Raw genomic sequence first — 17,979 nt, forward strand, 5'->3', positions numbered from 1 at the left:
TGCTTTGTATTTGTGAAATCTTCACTTTATTAAAATAAAATACAACTTTATTAGTCACATGCTTCGTAAACAACAAGTGTGGACTAACAGTGAAATGCTTACTTGCAGGCCCTTCCCAACAATGCAGAGAGAAAGAAAATAGAGAAATAATAGAAAAGTAATAACAGATACACAATGAGTAACGATAACTTGGCTATATACAAGGGGTACCAGTACCGAGTCGATGTGCAGGGATACGAGGAAAATGAGGAAGATATGTACCTACAACTAGGAATGAAGTGAGATAGTAAACAGTAGCAGCAGCGTATGTGAGGAGTCAAAATAGTATTTTTGGTTAACTATTTAGCAGTCTTATGCTTGGGGGTAGAAGCTTTTAAGGGTCCTGTTGGTTTCCGACTTGGTGCATAGGTACCGCTTGCAGAGAGAACAGTCTATGACTTGGGTGGCTAGAGTCTGATTATTTTTAGGCCCTTCCTCTGACACCGCCTGGTATAGAGGTCCTGGATGGCAGGGAGCTCGGCCCCAGTGATGTACTGGGCAGTACACACTACCCTCTGTAGCGCCTTGTGGTCAGATGCAAAGCAGTTGCCATACCAAGTGGTGATGCAGCCAGTCAAGATGCTCTCAACGGTGCAATTGTATAACTTTTTGAGGATCTGAAGGCCCATGCCAAATCTTTTCAGCCTCCTGAGGGGTAAGAGGCGTTGTCGTGCCCTCTTCACGATTTTGTTGGTGTGTTCGGACCATGATAAATCCTTAGTGATGTGGACACCAAGGAACTTGAATCTCTCAACCCTCTCCACTATAGCCCCGTCAATGTGAATGGGGGTGTGCTCGGCCCTCCGTTTCCTGTAGTCCACAATCAGCTCCTTTGTCTTGCTGACGTTGAGGAAGAGGTTGTTGTCCTGGCACCACACTGTCAGGTCTCTGACCTCCCTATAGGTGGTCTCATCGTCGTCGGTGATCAGGCCTACCACCGTTGTGTCGTCTGCAAACTTAATGATGAAGATGGAGTCGTGCGCGGCCACGCAGTTGTGGGTGAACAGGGAGTACAGGAGGGGACTACGCACGCACCCCTGAGGGAACCCTGTGTTGAGGGTCAGCTTGGCAGATGTGTTGTCGCCTACCCTCACCACCTGGGGGCTGCCCATCAGGATATCCAGGATGCAGTTGCAGAGGGAGGTGTTTAGTTCCAGGGTCCTTAGCTTAGTGATTAGCTTGGAGGGCACTATGGTGTTGACCGCTGAGCTGTAGTCAATAAACAGCATTCTCACGTACAGTGGGGGGAAAAAGTATTTAGTCAGCTACCAATTGTGCAAGTTCTCCCACTTAAAAAGATGAGAGAGGCCTGTAATTTTCATCATAGGTACACGTCAACTATGACAGACAAATTGAGAAGAAAAAAATCCAGAAAATCACATTGTAGGATTTTTTATGAATTTATTTGCAAATGATGGTGGAAAATAAGTATTTGGTCACCTACAAACAAGCAAGATTTCTGGCTCTCACAGACCTGTAACTTCTTCTTTAAGAGGCTCCTCTGTCCTCCACTCGTTACCTGTATTAATGGCACCTGTTTGAACTTGTTATCAATATAAAAGACACCTGTCCACAACCTCAAACAGTCACACTCCAAACTCCACTATGGCCAAGACCAAAGAGCTGTCAAAGGACACCAGAAACAAAATTGTAGACCTGCACCAGGCTGGGAAGACTGAATCTGCAATAGGTAAGCAGCTTGGTTTGAAGAAATCAACTGTGGGAGCAATTATTAGGAAATGGAAGACATACAAGACCACTGATAATCTCCCTCGATCTGGGGCTCCACGCAAGATATCACCCCGTGGGGTCAAAATGACCACAAGAACGGTGAGCAAAAATCCCAGAACCACACGGGGGGACCTAGTGAATGACCTGCAGAGAGCTGGGACCAAAGTAACAAAGCCTACCATCAGTAACACACTACGCCGCCAGGGACTCAAATCCTGCAGTGCCAGACGTGTCCCCCTGCTTAAGCCAGTACATGTCCAGGCCCGTCTGAAGTTTGCTTGAGTGCATTTGGATGATCCAGAAGAGGATTGGGAGAATGTCATATGGTCAGATGAAACAAAAATATAACTTTTTGGTAAAAACTCAACTCGTCGTGTTTGGAGGACAAAGAATGCTGAGTTGCATCCAAATAACACCATACCTACTGTGAAGCATGGGGGTGGAAACATCATGCTTTGGGGCTGTTTTTCTGCAAAGGGACCAGGACGACTGATCCGTGTAAATAAAAGAATGAATGGGGCCATGTATCGTGAGATTTTGAGTGAAAACCTCCTTCCATCAGCAAGGGCATTGAAGATGAAACGTGGCTGGGTCTTTCAGCATGACAATGATCCCAAACACACCGCCCGGGCAACGAAGGAGTGGCTTCGTAAGAAGCATTTCAAGGTCCTGGAGTGGCCTAGCCTGTCTCCAGATCTCAACCCCATAGCAAATCTTTGGAGGGAGTTGAAAGTCTGTGTTGCCCAGCGACAGCCCCAAACCATCACTGCTCTAGAGGAGATCTGCATGGAGGAATGGGCCAAAATACCAGCAACAGTGTGTGAAAACCTTGTGAAGACTTACAGAAAACGTTTGACCTGTGTCATTGCCAACAAAGGGTATATAACAAAGTATTGAGAAACTTTTGTTATTGACCAAATACTTATTTTCCACCATAATTTGCAAATAAATTCATTAAAAATCCTACAATGTGATTTTCTGGATTTTTTTTCCTCATTTTGTCTGTCATAGTTGACGTGTACCTATGATGAACATTACAGGCCTCTCTCATATTTTTAAGTGGGAGAACTTGCACAATTGGTGGCTCACTAAATACTTTTTTTCCCCACTGTAGGTGTTCCTTTTGTCCAAGTGGGAAAGGGCAGTGTGGAGTGCAATAGAGATTGCATCATCTTTGGATCTGTTGGGGTGTCATGCGAATTGGAGTGGGTCCACGTTGTCTGGGATGATGGTGTTGATGTGAGCCATGACCAGCCTTTCAAAGCATTTAATGGGTACAGATGTGAGTGCTACGGGGCGACAGTCATTTAGAATGGTTACCATGGCATTCTTGGGCACAGGGACTATGGTGGTCTGATTGGAACATGTAGGTATTACAGACTGGGTCAGGGAGAGGTTGAAAATGTCAGTGAAGACACTTGCCAGCTGGTCAGCGCATGCTCGGAGTACGCGTCCTGGTATCCGTCTGGCCCTGTGGCCTTGTAAATGTTGACCTGTTTAAAGTTCTTACATCTGCTACGGAGAGCGTGATCACACAGTCGTCCGGGAAAGCTGGTGCTCTCACGCATGGTTCAGTGTTGCTTGCCTCGAAGTTAGCATAGAAGGCATTTAGCCCATCTGGTAGGCTCGCGTCACTGGGCAGCTCGCGGCTGGTTTTCCCTTTGTAATCCGTGATAGTTTGCAAACCCTGCCACAGGGGGCTTAGCATCCGATTCATCAGACCACTTACTGTGAGTTTTTGCTTGTAATCAGGAGGATAGAGTAAATGGTCAGATTTGCCAAATGGAGGGGCGAGAGAAAGCTTGGTATGTGTTAGGTGATCTAGATTTTTTTTCTCCTTTAGTTGCACAGCTGACACACTGGTAGAAATTAGGTCAAACGGAATTCAGTTTTCATGCATTAAAATCCCATGCCACTAGGAGCTCCACCTCTGGATGAGCATTTTCTTGTTTGCTTAAGGCCCTATACAGCTCGTTGAGTGCGGTCTTAGTGCCTGCATCAGTTTGTGGTGGTAAATAGACAGCCACGAAAAATATAGATAAAAACTCCCTTGGTAAATACTATGGTCTACAGCTTATCAAGAGGTATTCTAACGAGCAGAACCTCAAGACTTCCTTAATATTAGAGATTGCGCACCAGCTGTTGTTAACAAAGACACAAATACCACCCTTGAGCTTACCCGACGCTGCCATTCTGTCCTGCCCGTGCATAGAAGAACCAGCTAGAAAATTATCCATGTATTTGTTCAGCCAAGTTTCTGAGAAACATAGGATATTACAGTTCTTCAGGTCCTGTTGAAAGGATCGTCTCGAACGGAGCTTATCCAGTTTATTCTCCAGTGATTGTACATTCGCCAATAAAACAGAGGGTGGAGGCGGTTTATTTACTCGCCGCCATAGTTTCATAAGGGTGCCCGCACGTCAGTCTCTATATCGCTGTCTCTTTCTCTTCCGAGTGTCGGGGATTAGGGCCTGGTCTGGGGTGAGCAGTACGTCCTGCGATGCCGACTCATTGAAGTAGAAATCTTCATCCAAATCGAGGTTAGTGATCGCTGTTCGCATGTCCAGAAGCTCTTTTTGGTCATAGGAAATGATGGCGGAAACATTTTGTACAAAAAAAGAAAAAATAGCAGAATTGGTCAGGAGCCCGTAAAACGTCCGCTACACATTCCAGCGCCATTCTCACACTGAAGCTATAGGCTTAAGTTTAGACATTGATGCCACACCAATACCTGGCATACTTCTTGTTTATGTCAGTAGCCCACTCCAAATGCAGTCACATAGTGGCAGAAAGTACCAGTCTTCATTCTCTTCTTTCTTCACTGTAATTAAGGCAACTTTCTCTTCATCTACTGGTATTAGGGAGCATTCTTCAGACTCCTCTTTGACTGGGACTGGAGAAGGCAGCACCTGACTCAGAGAAAACTTAATTCATTCAGTATCATTCTAACAATAACTCTGGGCCTCGTAAATGGGCTTGCATGGGGTTAAGGAAGCACTTACCTTTACTTTGAGATAGGTCATGCCTTTATGTCCACACTCTTGCTCTGTGACTCCATGGATGTCTGAAACTGGGTCAAATGAGGGATCTTGTTCATCAGGGTCCTCATTTTGAAAAACCTGGGACGTTTCAACTCCTAATGGCACAGCTGAAATCTGAAGTTCTTTAGCCTCCTCTTTGACCTGCCTCCAATGCAGTGAGTGATCCTAGAACAGACCATGGTTGGTGTTAGAAGAATAAAATCAATTTGACCTATAAAACTTGTTAATGAATAGCCAATCATTTTAGATATTGTATAATTAAATTGCTTCTCATTCTGAAGAATGCATTAAATGTGGGTTAACCTACAAAAAGCTCTTCTGGCTGACCACTGCTTTCAGATCTCCCATATTTATCAACTGGATCCATCTTCATCAGATGATGATCAGACTTGTGACCTGTCAATAACAACAACAAAAAAAACACCCAAATGTTGAGTTAGATCAAAAGGCTCAACAACAAAGCCAAAATGAAAGGCAACAATGCCACCAACGTTGATTTTAGCTAAAGGGCAATTTCATAGTAACGGAATTATGCTGAGACTCAGATCTTTCACTTTGAAAAAGAACGCCAAACAAAAACAATTGATTGCAAAGTTGAAGTAAATGTGTTTTTGTAACATTGTCAGTGGACATTGTTAAAGGTAGGCTAGTCCTTGTGCATAGAGTTGTATGGTTTGTTAAATAACTATGCAGATGCAAAGTTAGGTAAGAGAATTACGGTATTAATCTGTTTTTTTATGTGACCAAGTTTTCAAAAAAACTGTTAAATAAATGCTCCAAATTACGATTCAAAGATGTCTGCAGAAAGAAAGGGCAGTCAGCTATGATATATGACAACTTGAGTTTAAAAAAAACTACAGTAGGTGAAGTGGATTAACACCTGGTAAGATAATTATGGTAATGAGATGACAACCTGGGTACCTGATTTGTACTCCAGAGAAATGCATAATTGTGGATTTGAATGTAATTATCTTCATGATGATGATGTAGCCTGAATAGGCACATAGAGGTAGAAATAGGTAATATGCTCTCATCAACGTAATGTCTTCTTTTAGCAATTTGTATGGATATTTAAAAGGCGGTAATTGACTAAACTCATTTTCTTGGGCTTTCCACTAGATGTTGGAACATTGCTGCGGGGACTTGCTTCCATTCAGCCACAAGAGCATTAGTGAGGTCGGGCACTGATCTTGGGCGATTAGGCCTGGCTCTCAGTCGGCGTTCAAATTCATACCAAAGGTGTTTGATGGGGTTGAGGTCAGGGCTCTGTGCAGGCCAGTCAAGTTTTTCCACACTGATCTCGACAAACCATTTCTGTATGGACCTCGCTTTGTGCACGGGGGCATTGTCATGCTGAAACAGGAAAGGGCCTTCCCCAAACTTACGCCACAAAGTTGGAAGCACAGAATCGTCTAGAATGTCATTGTTTTGTAGCGTTAAGATTTCCCTTCACTGGAACTAAGGAGCCTGAACCATGATAAACAGCCCCAGACCATTATTCCTCCTCCACCAAACTTTACAGTTGGCACTATGCATTGGGGCAGGTAGTGTTCTCCTGGCATCCGCCAAACCCAGACTTGTCCGTCAGACTGCCAGATGGTGAAGTGTGATTCATCACTCCAGAGAACGTGTTTCCACTGTTTCAGAGTCCAATGGTGGCGAGCTTTACACCTCTCCAGCAGACACTTGGCATTGCGCATGGTGATTTTAGGCTTATGAAGCTCCCGACGAACAGTTCTTGTGCTGACGTTGCTTCCAGAGGTAGTTTGGAACTTGGTAGTTTGTGTTGCAACCAAGGACAGACGATTTTTATGCGCCACGCACTTCAGTGGTCCCGTTCTGTGAGCTTGTGTGGCCTACCACTTGGCGGCTCAACCGTTGTTGCTCCTAGACGTTTGCACTTCACAAAAACAGCACTTACAGTTGACCGGAGCAACTCTAGCAGTGCAGAAATTTGACAAACAGACTTGTTGGAAAGGTGGCATCCTTTGACGGTGCCACGTTGAAAGTCACTGAGCTCTTCGGTAAGGCCATTCTACTGCCAATGTTTGTCTATGGAGATTGCGTGGTTGTGTGCTCGATTTTATACACCTGTCAACAACGGGTGTAGCTGAAATAGCCAAATCCACTAATTTGAAGGAGTGTCCACATACGTTTGTATATTTAGTCTATGTGAAAACAGCGTGTTTCTATGATCTGTGGTTAAAAATATAAGGTTTTTGCCCTAACACTACACAACTGATTCAAATTATCAAAGCTTGATGATTAGTTGATTATTTGAATCAGCTGTGTAGTGCTAGGGCAAAAACCAAAACATGCACAGAGTTTGGCAAACCCTGTTAAATCTAGCCCAAGGGAGGATATTTTCTTGCTCCCCACATCACCGCGAATCTGTGTTTAAAAATCAGTTTTTAAAATGATGTCATCAGGTAGAACTTAACTTTATATATTTTTCTTCAAAACGTATAAAATGTGCCGTTTTCACATATGTTGACACCAGTGGAGGCTGCTGAGGGGAGGACGGCTCATAATAAATGATGGAACAGAGTAAATCAAACACATGGAAACCAGCCCCATCCTCCCCAATTAAGGTGCCACCAACCTCCTGTGGTTGACACTGGTATTGTGCTGGAGATAATGAAATTAGTTTGAAAAGTGGTGGAGTTGCCCTTTAAGTCTTTGTCTGAATATTTGCTTTTCAACATTTGTCAGTGGCATGGTGACATACAGTGGGGGAAAAAAGTATTTAGTCAGCCACCAATTGTGCAAGTTCTCCCACTTAAAAAGATGAGAGAGGCCTGTAATTTTCATCATAGGTACACGTCAACTATGACAGACAAAATGAGGAAAAGAAATCCAGAAAATCACATTGTAGGATTTTTAATGAATTTATTTGCAAATTATGGTGGAAAATAAGTATTTGGTTAATAACAAAAGTTTCTCAATACTTTGTTATATGCCCTTTGTTGGAAATGACACAGGTCAAACATTTTCTGTAAGTCTTCACAAGGTTTTCACACACTGTTGCTGGTATTTTGGCCCATTCCTCCATGCAGATCTCCTCTAGAGCAGTGATGTTTTGGGGCTGTCGCTGGGCAACACGGACTTTCAACTCCCTCCAAAGATTTTCTATGGGGTTGAGATCTGGAGACTGGCTAGGCCACTCCAGGACCTTGAAATGCTTCTTACGAAGCCACTCCTTCGTTGCCCGGGCGGTGTGTTTGGGATCATTGTCATGCTGAAAGACCCAGCCACGTTTCATCTTCAATGCCCTTGCTGATGGAAGGAGGTTTTCACTCAAAATCTCACGATACATGGCCCCATTCATTCTTTCCTTTACACGGATCAGTCGTCCTGGTCCCTTTGCAGAAAAACAGCCCCAAAGCATGATGTTTCCACCCCCATGCTTCACAGTAGGTATGGTGTTCTTTGGATGCAACTCAGCATTCTTTGTCCTCCAAACACAACGAGTTGAGTTTTTACCAAAAAGTTCTATTTTGGTTTCATCTGACCATATGACATTCTCCCAATCCTCTTCTGGATCATCCAAATGCACCCTAGCAAACTTCAGACGGGCCTGGACATGTACTGGCTTAAGCAGGGGGACACGTCTGGCACTGCAGGATTTGAGTCCCTGGCGGCGTAGTGTGTTACTGATGGTTGGCTTTGTTACTTTGGTCCCAGCTCTCTGCAGGTCATTCACTAGGTCCCCCCGTGTGGTTCTGGGATTTTTGCTCACCGTTCTTGTGATAATTTTGACCACACGGGGTGAGATCTTACGTGGAGCCCCAGATCGAGGGAGATTATCAGTGGTCTTGTATGTCTTCCATTTCCTAATAATTGCTCCCACAGTTGATTTCTTCAAATCAAGCTGCTTACCTATTGCAGATTCAGTCTTCCCAGCCTGGTGCAGGTCTACAATTGTGTTTCTGGTGTCCTTTGACAGCTCTTTGGTCTTGGCCATAGTGGAGTTTGGAGTGTGACTGTTTGAGGTTGTGGACAGGTGTCTTTTATACTGATAACAAGTTCAAACAGGTGCCATTAATACAGGTAACGAGTGGAGGACAGAGGATCCTCTTAAAGAAGAAGTTACAGGTCTGTGAGAGCCAGAAATCTTGCTTGTTTGTAGGTGACCAAATACTTATTTTCCACCATAATTTGCAAATAAATTCATTAAAAATCCTACAATGTCATTTTCTGGATTTTTTTCTCAATTTCTCTGTCATAGTTGACGTGTACCTATGATGAAAATTACAGGCCTCTCTCATATTTTTAAGTAAGAGAACTTGCACAATTGGTGGCTGACTAAATACTTTTTTCCCCCACTGTATGTGAATAATACACTGCTCAAAAAAATAAAGGGAACACTTAAACAACACAATGTAACTCCAAGTCAATCACACTTCTGTGAAATCAAACTGTCCACTTAGGAAGCAACACTGATTGACAATACATTTCACATGCTGTTGTGCAAATGGAATAGACAACAGGTGGAAATTATAGGCAATTAGCAAGACACCCCCAATAAAGGACTGGTTTTGCAGGTGGTGACCACAGACCACTTCTCAGTTCCTATGCTTCCTGGCTGATGTTTTGGTCACTTTTGAATGCTGGCGGTGCATTCACTCTAGTGGTAGCATGAGACGGAGTCTACAACCCACACAAGTGGCTCAGGTAATGCAGCTCATCCAGGATGGCACATCAATGCGAGCTGTGGCAAGAAGGTTTGCTGTGTCTGTCAGCGTAGTGTCCAGAGCATGGAGGCGCTACCAGGAGACAGGCCAGTACATCAGGAGATGTGGAGGAGGCCGTAGGAGGGCAACAACCCAGCAGCAGGACCGCTACCTCCGCCTTTGTGCAAGGAGGAGCAGGAGGATCACTGCCAGAGCCATGCAAAAGGACCTCCAGCAGGCCACAAATGTGCATGTGTCTGCTCAAACGGTCAGAAACAGACTCGGTGAGGGTGGTATGAGGGCCCGACGTCCACAGGTGGGGGTTGTGCTTACAGCCCAACACCGTGCAGGACGTTTGGCATTTGCCAGAGAACACCAAGATTGGCAAATTCGCCACTGGCGCCCTGTGCTCTTCACAGATAAAAGCAGGTTCACACTGAGCACGTGACAGACGTGACAGAGTCTGGAGACGCTGTGGAGAACGTTCTGCTGCCTGCAACATCCTTCAGCATGACTGGTTTGGCGGTGGGTCAGTCATGGTGTGGGGTGGCATTTCTTTGGGGGGCCGCACAACCCTCCATGTGCTCGCCAGAGGTAGCCTGACTGCCATTAGGTACCGAGATGAGATCCTCAGACCCCTTGTGAGACCATATGCTGGTGCGGTTGGCCCTGGGTTCCTCCTAATGCAAGACAATGCTAGACCTCATGTGGCTGGAGTGTGTCAGCAGTTCCTGCAAGAGGAAGGCATTGATGCTATGGACTGGCCCGCCCGTTCCCCAGACCTGAATCCAATTGAGCACATCTGGGACATCATGTCTCGCTCCATCCACCAACGCCACGTTGCACCACAGACTGTCCAGGAGTTGGCGGATGCTTTAGTCCAGGTCTGGGAGGAGATCCCTCAGGAGACCATCCGCCACCTCATCAGGAGCATGCCCAGGCGTTGTAGGGAGGTCATACAGGCACGTGGAGGCCACACACACTACTGAGCCTCATTTTGACTTGTTTTAAGGACATTACATCAAAGTTGGATCAGCCTGTAGTGTGGTTTTCCACTTTAATTTTGAGGGTGACTCCAAATCCAGACCTCCATGGGTTGATAAATTTGATTTCCATTGATAATTTTTGTGTGATTTTGTTGTCAGCACATTCAACTATGTAAAGAAAAAAGTATTTAATAAGATTATTTCATTCATTCAGATCTAGGATGTGTTTAAGTGTTCCCTTTATTTTTTTGAGCAGTGTACATTTGAGTGGAATGACTGATGGACAATTGAATTAATCTTTATTACAAGATTAATGCTATCAAGATATTTATAATCAATTGATTCACCAAATGATGTACAGTACCAGTCAAAAGTTTGGACACACCTACTCATTCAAGGGTTTTTCTTATTTTTTTTACTATTTTCTACATTGTAGAATAATAGTGAAGACATCAAAACTATGAAATAACACATATGGAATCATGTAGTAACCAAAAAAGTGTTAAACAAATTCTTCAAATAGCCACCCTTTGCCTTGATGACAGCTTTGCACACTCCTGGCATTCTCTCAATCAGCTTCACCTGGAATGCTTTTCCAACAGTCTTGAAGGAGTTCCAACATATGCTGAGCACTTGTTGGCTGCTTTTCCTTCACTCTACCGTCCGACTCATCCCAAACCATCTCAATTGGGTTAAGGTCAGGTGATTGTGGAGGCCAGGTCATCTGATGCAGCACTCAATCACTCTCCTACTTGGTAAAATAGCCCTTACACAGCCTGGAGGTGTGTTGGGTCATTGTCCTGTTGAAAAACAGATGATAGTCCCACTAAGCGCAAACCAGATGGTGTATCGCTGCAGAATGCTGTAGAATGCTGTGGTAGCCATGCTGGTTAAGTGTGCCTTGAATTCTAAATAAATCACAGAGTGTCACTAGCAAAGCACCCCCACACCATAACACCACCTCCTCCATGCTTTACGGTGGGAAATACACATGCAGAGATCATCCGTTCACCCACACCGCGTCTCACAAAGACACGGCGGTTGGAACCAAAAATCTCCAATTTGGACAAGTTTTCACCGGTCTAATGTCCACTGCTCGTGTTTTTTGGCCCAAGCAGGTCTCTTCTTATTATTGGTCCTTTAGTAGTGGTTTCTTTGCAACAATTCGACCATGAAGGCCTGATTCACACAGCCCCCTCTGAACAGTTAATGTTGAGATGTGTCTGTGACTTGAACTCTGTGAAGCATTTATTTGGGTTGCAATTTCTGAGGCTGGTAACTCTAATGAACTTATCCTCTGCAACAGAGTTAACTCTGGGTCTTCCATTCATGTGGCGGTCCTCATGAGAGCCAGTTTCATCATAGCGCTTGATGGATGGTTTTTGCGACTGCACTTGAAAAAACTTTCTCTTTGCTTATTTGAGCTGTTCTTGCCACAATATGGACTTGGTCTTTTAACAAATAGGGCTATCTTCTGTATATCCCCCCTACCTTGTCACAACACAACTGATTGGCTCAAACGCATTAAGGAGGAAAGAAATTCCACAAATTAACTTTTAAGAAGGCACACCTGTTAATTGAAATGCATTCCAGGTGACTACCTCATGAAGCTGTTTGAGAGAATGCTAAGAGTGTGCAAAGCTGTCATCAAGGCAAAGGGTGGCTATTTGAAGAATTTCAAATATAAAATATATTTTGATTTGTTTAACACTTTTTTGCTTACTACATGATTCCATCTATGTTATTTCATAGTTTAGATGTCTTCACTATTATTCTACAATGTAAAAATAATAGTAAAAATAAAGAAAAACCCTTGAATGAGCAGGTGTCCAAACTTTTGACTGGAAGTGTATATCAGAGGAGGCTGGTGGGAGGAGCTATAGGAGGACGGGCTCCTTATATTGGCTGGAATGGAATAAATGTAACAGTATCAAACACATCAAACATATGGAAAGCACGTTTGACTATGTTCCATTTATTCCATTCCAATGAGCCCGTCCTCCTCTAGCTCCTCGTAACAGCATCCGGATATATATATAAATCATTGGATTCACCCCTTCACCCCCCCCTGAATTTGAGAAAGAACCTCTTCACAGTCAAACGCTTTTAAGTGGATGTAGATTCGGAAAGTCCTAAAGAGGGATAGCTAGATCCACAATGATATCCCAGGTGCATTTGATGATGAAGGACCACAAACAGACAAACTCTTAGCTTTCATTAGCCAGCATATCCGACCTGCTTGCTTACAGCTGCACTAGGGTCGGACAGGCTTCCAGTGTAGAGTTTTTACTGCCATCTGCTGGGCATGACATGAGTGAATCCTACTGTCGTACAGTTGTGTCAGAGAACGAAAAGGACTGCCTTGAAGAATTTTGAACTACTAGACCAATGTACCATGAAGAACAGACGTTTAATTAGGTGGTATTGTATTACATTATTAAATGGGACTTGCGAAGCAAACGTCCCATTCTAAATCTTCAACATATTTCTTATTATTTGGAACACTACTCCTCCTACACCGTTTAAGCTAGAAATGCCGTTCAAACTTTAAAACGCTCAGATCGGTCCGGAATAGTGTGCTTGTATACAACTTTTTGATATCTTTGATACTTTTGAAGTGGTACTTTTTTTGGTCCTCCTTTTTGTCCTCCATCCACTTACATGGGATTTCCTCAAGAGTCTAAAAGGCCCCATTGTGACATCATCACTTCCAACTTCCATTCACTGTAAATGCAATAATGCAACTTTTGATACAAATCAGCTACTTATTCCATTTGCAACAACTTGGACAAAAAGTTGAAGCATTTACATCTTCGTCTACTTCTCTGCTACTCAAATCTGGAATTTGAAAAAAATGTGTATTCTAATAAAAAGTTACAGCTGTTTTAGTAACCGCATCAACAACATTTTCTGTAACTTTTATACAAACTGCCGTTTTGACCACCACCACAAAACGTTAGACAAAAAGTTAGAGGGTATGAAATCTTCCTCTACTTCTCTGCTATTCATATCTGTTCGCGGATCAAACATATCCGTTACAGATCTAACAATACAGCTGTTTTAGTAACTGCTTTACATTTTTTCTCCAACTTTTCCAAACAACTGCCGTTTTGACCACTCCCCCAACAATTCAGACAGAAACAGAGGGTATGAAATCTTCCCCTACTCCTCTGCTTGTCAAATCCAAAACCTGATTAGGAATAGCATCTACCAATCTGTAGATCAAGCTGTTTTAGTTACCCATCAACTGCTCTCTTTCTAGCTGTAGTAAGTAATTTCAGAAGCTAGCAGATCAATTATTTACCAACAGCTGCAAATTCCAATAAAACTACATCACGTTTTGAAGTTCACTTTCCTTGCTTTGTCTAACACTATCTTGAATCTAGCAAATAAGTTTTGTGGGTCAGAGTGCAGTATTTAGTTAATATTAAAGCACAAACTTTAATATTAATATTATTAGCATGTTTCAACAGCTTCTACCCCCAAGCCATAAGACTCCTGAACAGCTAATCATGGCTACCCGGACTATTTGCACTGCCCCCCAACCCCATCCTTTTTACGCTGCTGCTACTCTGTTAAGTATTTATGCATAGTCACTTTAACTCTACCCACATGTACATATTACCTCAACTACCTCAACTAGCCGGTGCCCCCGCACATTGACTCTGCAACGGTACCCCCCTGTATATATAGCCTCCCTACTGTCACTTTATTTTACTTCTGCTCTTTTTTTCTCAACACTTTTTGTTGTTGTTGTTTTATTCTTACTTTTTTTGTTTAAAATAAATGCACTGTTGGTTAAGGGCTGTAAGTAAGCATTTCACTGTAATGTCTGCACCTGTTGTATTCGGCGCATGTGACCAATAACATTTGATTTGATGTTTCTCACACTTGCTTTAGCCAAAAGGGAGCAGTGTTGCCAAGGCTACTGTTGTCTAGCAACGCTTGACTCGCAGGAATTAATGTCTTCATAACACTTTAAATTCCCATGATTTGTCAATCTGTTTCAGACCGAACAGCTAGCAGTAAGATTAAGATTACTTTCCCAGTCTGGACGACCTAGAATGACAAAGAGAAGATTTCTAATGCTTACTAGCTTTGTCCTCCTTTTCCAGGATCATGCTCCGTGCTCTAAATAACTTACCTGGCTAGTTTGCCTGTCCCTAAAGTGAAGGGTGGGCTGTACCCCTCTGATTGGATAGAGCGGGTAAGCTTCTACCAATAAAAAGGTAGTTTTTTGTCTGAGTTTAGAGTGACAAAAAGTGTCTAGCTGACATCTACTAACAACTCTCTGTGTAATCATTGAGCAGCCTAAACAGAGTGGTTGCTATGGATACTCACAGACACAGAGGGCAAAAATTATAACGAGGGTGAGGACAGTGACAACAATTACTGACCAAAACACAAATATTGACCACACAACGACTGAACCACACAACTACAGACTACAACCACACAACTACTGACCACAACTATACAACTTCTGACCACAACCTCACAATAGAGCGTATTAGGAATAGCTTCTACCAATAAAAAGTTAGCGGTTTGTTGGAGTTTAGAGTGACAAAAACTTTCTAGCTGACGTCTACTAACAGCTCTCTGTGTCATCATTGAGCAGCCCAAACGGAGCCTTTGCTATGGATCCTCACAGACAGAGGGCAATTATGAATAGGGTGAAGAGAGTGACCACACAACTACTGACCACAACTTCTGACCACAACCACTGACCACATCTAGTGACCACAACCCACACAACTACTGACAACCACAACTTCTGCCCACACAACTACTGACCACACATCTAAAATCACCATAACTACTGACCACCACAATTACTGACCAAAACCACTTAGCCACAATTACTGAGCACAACCACACAACTTCTAAACACATCTAGTTACCACAACCACACATCTTGTGACGACAACCACACAAATACTGACGACAACCACACAACTTCTGATCAAACAACTACTCACCACATAACAACTACTGACCACAACTACAACACTTCTGACCACAACCACAAAACTACTGACCACAAGCACACAACTTTTGACCACATACAGTGGGGTAAAAAAAGTATTTAGTCAGCCACCAATTGTGCAAGTTCTCCCACTTAAAAAGATGAGAGAGGCCTGTAATTTTCATCATAGGTACAAGTCAACTATGACAGACAAATTGAGGAAAAAAATTCCAGAAAATCACATTGTAGGATTTTTAATGAATTTATTTGCAAATTATGGTGGAAAATAAATATTTGGTCACCTACAAACAAGCAAGATTTCTGGCTCTCACAGACCTGTAACTTCTTCTTTAAGAGGCTCCTCTGTCCTCCACTCGTTACCTGTATTAATGGCACCTGTTTGAACTTGTTATCAGTATAGATACCTGTCCACAACCTCAAACAGTCACACTCCAAACTCCACTATGGCCAAGACCAAAGAGCTGTCAAAGGACACCAGAAACAAAATTGTAGACCTGCACCAGGCTGGGAAGACTGAATCTGCAATAGGTAAGCAGCTTGGTTTGAAGAAATCAACTGTGGGAGCAATTATTAGGAAATGGAAGACATACAAGACCACTGATAATCTCCCTCGATCTGGGGCTCCACGCAAGATCTCACCCCGTGGGGTCAAATTGATCACAAGAACGGTGAGCAAAAATCCCAGAACCACACGGGGGGACCTAGTGAATGACCTGCAGAGAGCTGGGACCAAAGTAACAAAGCCTACCATCAGTAACACACTACGCCGCCAGGGACTCAAATCCTGCAGTGCCAGACGTGTCCCCCTGCTTAAGCCAGTACATGTCCAGGCCTGTCTGAAGTTTGCTAGAGTGCATTTGGATGATCCAGAAGAGGATTGGGAGAATGTCATATGGTCAGATGAAACCAAAATAGAACTTTTTGGTCAAATCTCAACTCGTCGTGTTTGGAGGACAAAGAATGCTGAGTTGCATCCAAAGAACACCATACCTACTGTGAAGCATGGGGGTGGAAACATCATGCTTTGGGGCTGTTTTTCTGCAAAGGGACCAGGACGACTGATCCGTGTAAAGGAAAGAATGAATGGGGCCATGTATTGTGAGATTTTGAGTGAAAACCTCCTTCCATCAGCAAGGGCATTGAAGATGAAACGTGGCTGGGTCTTTCAGCATGACAAAGATCCCAAACACACCGCCCGGGCAACGAAGGAGTGGCTTCGTAAGAAGCATTTCAAGGTCCTGGAGTGGCCTAGCCAGTCTCCAGATCTCAACCCCATAGAAAATCTTTGGAGGGAGTTGAGAGTCCGTGTTGCCCAGCGACAGCCCCAAAACATCACTGCTCTAGAGGAGATCTGCATGGAGGAATGGGCCAAAATACCAGCAACAGTGTGTGAAAACCTTGTGAAGACTTACAGAAAACGTTTGACCTGTGTCATTGCCAACAAAGGGTATATAACAAAGTATTGATAAACTTTTGTTATTGACCAAATACTTATTTTCCACCATAATTTGCAAATAAATTCATTAAAAATCCTACAATGTGATTTTATGGAGAAAAAAAATCTCATTTTGTCTGTCATAGTTGACGTGTACCTATGATGAAAATTACAGGCCTCTCTCATCTTTTTAAGTGGGAGAACTTGCACAATTGGTGGCTGACTAAATACTTTTTCCCCCCACTGTAACTACTGACCACACAACTGCTGACCACATCTAGTGACCACAACCACACAACTTCTGACTACATTTGGGGACCACAACCAAACAACTACTGACCACAACCACACAACTACTGACCACACAACTTCTGACCACAACTTCTGACCACATCTAGCGACCACAACCACACAGCTACTGATCACAACCACACAACTTCTGCCCACACATCTAAAATCACCATAACTACTGACCACCACAATTACTGACCACAAGCACCTAGCTACAACTACTGAACACAACTACTGACCCCTACCACACAACTACTGACCACAACCACACAACTTCTGACCACAACCACACAACTTAAAACCTTATAACTACTGACCACTCAACTACTGACCACAACCCCAGAACTTCTGACCACTCAACTACTGACCACTCAACTTCTGACCACAACCACACAACTACTGACAACAACCACAAGTTCTTCCCATACAACTACTGACCACACATCTAAATCACCATAACTACTGACCACCACAATTACTGACCACAAGCACCTAGCCAAACTACTGACCACAATTATTGACCACAACCACACAACTGCTGACCACATCTAGTGACCATAACCACACAACTGCTGACCACAACCACACAACTTCTGACCACACAACTACTGACCACAACCACACAACTGCTGACCACATCTAGTGACCATAACCACACAACTGCTGACCACACAACTACTGACCACAACCACACAACTTCTGACCACTCAACTACTTACCACAACCACACAACTACTGATCACACAACTTCTGACCACAGCCACACAACTTCTGACCACAACCACACAACTTTTGA

At 43.5% G+C, this 17,979-nt stretch overlaps 1 protein-coding gene across 1 annotated transcript in view; it reads right to left on the reverse strand.

Moving 5' to 3' along the window:
• LOC311130697 (uncharacterized protein) overlaps positions 1-17,979 on the reverse strand; it is a 40,442-nt gene that overhangs the window by 8,523 nt on the left and 13,940 nt on the right. Inside the window, exons 7-8 of the mRNA XM_084163486.1 lie at positions 5,119-5,207; positions 4,773-4,976 (exon numbers count right to left, since the gene is read on the reverse strand). Coding sequence (XP_084019612.1) covers positions 4,773-4,976; positions 5,119-5,207 — 293 coding nt within the window. The remainder of the gene's footprint in view (positions 1-4,772; positions 4,977-5,118; positions 5,208-17,979) is intronic.

The sequence above is a fragment of the Coregonus lavaretus genome (assembly GCF_964263955.1).
Source record: "Coregonus lavaretus genome assembly, chromosome: 6".
NCBI lineage: Eukaryota > Metazoa > Chordata > Actinopteri > Salmoniformes > Salmonidae > Coregonus > Coregonus lavaretus.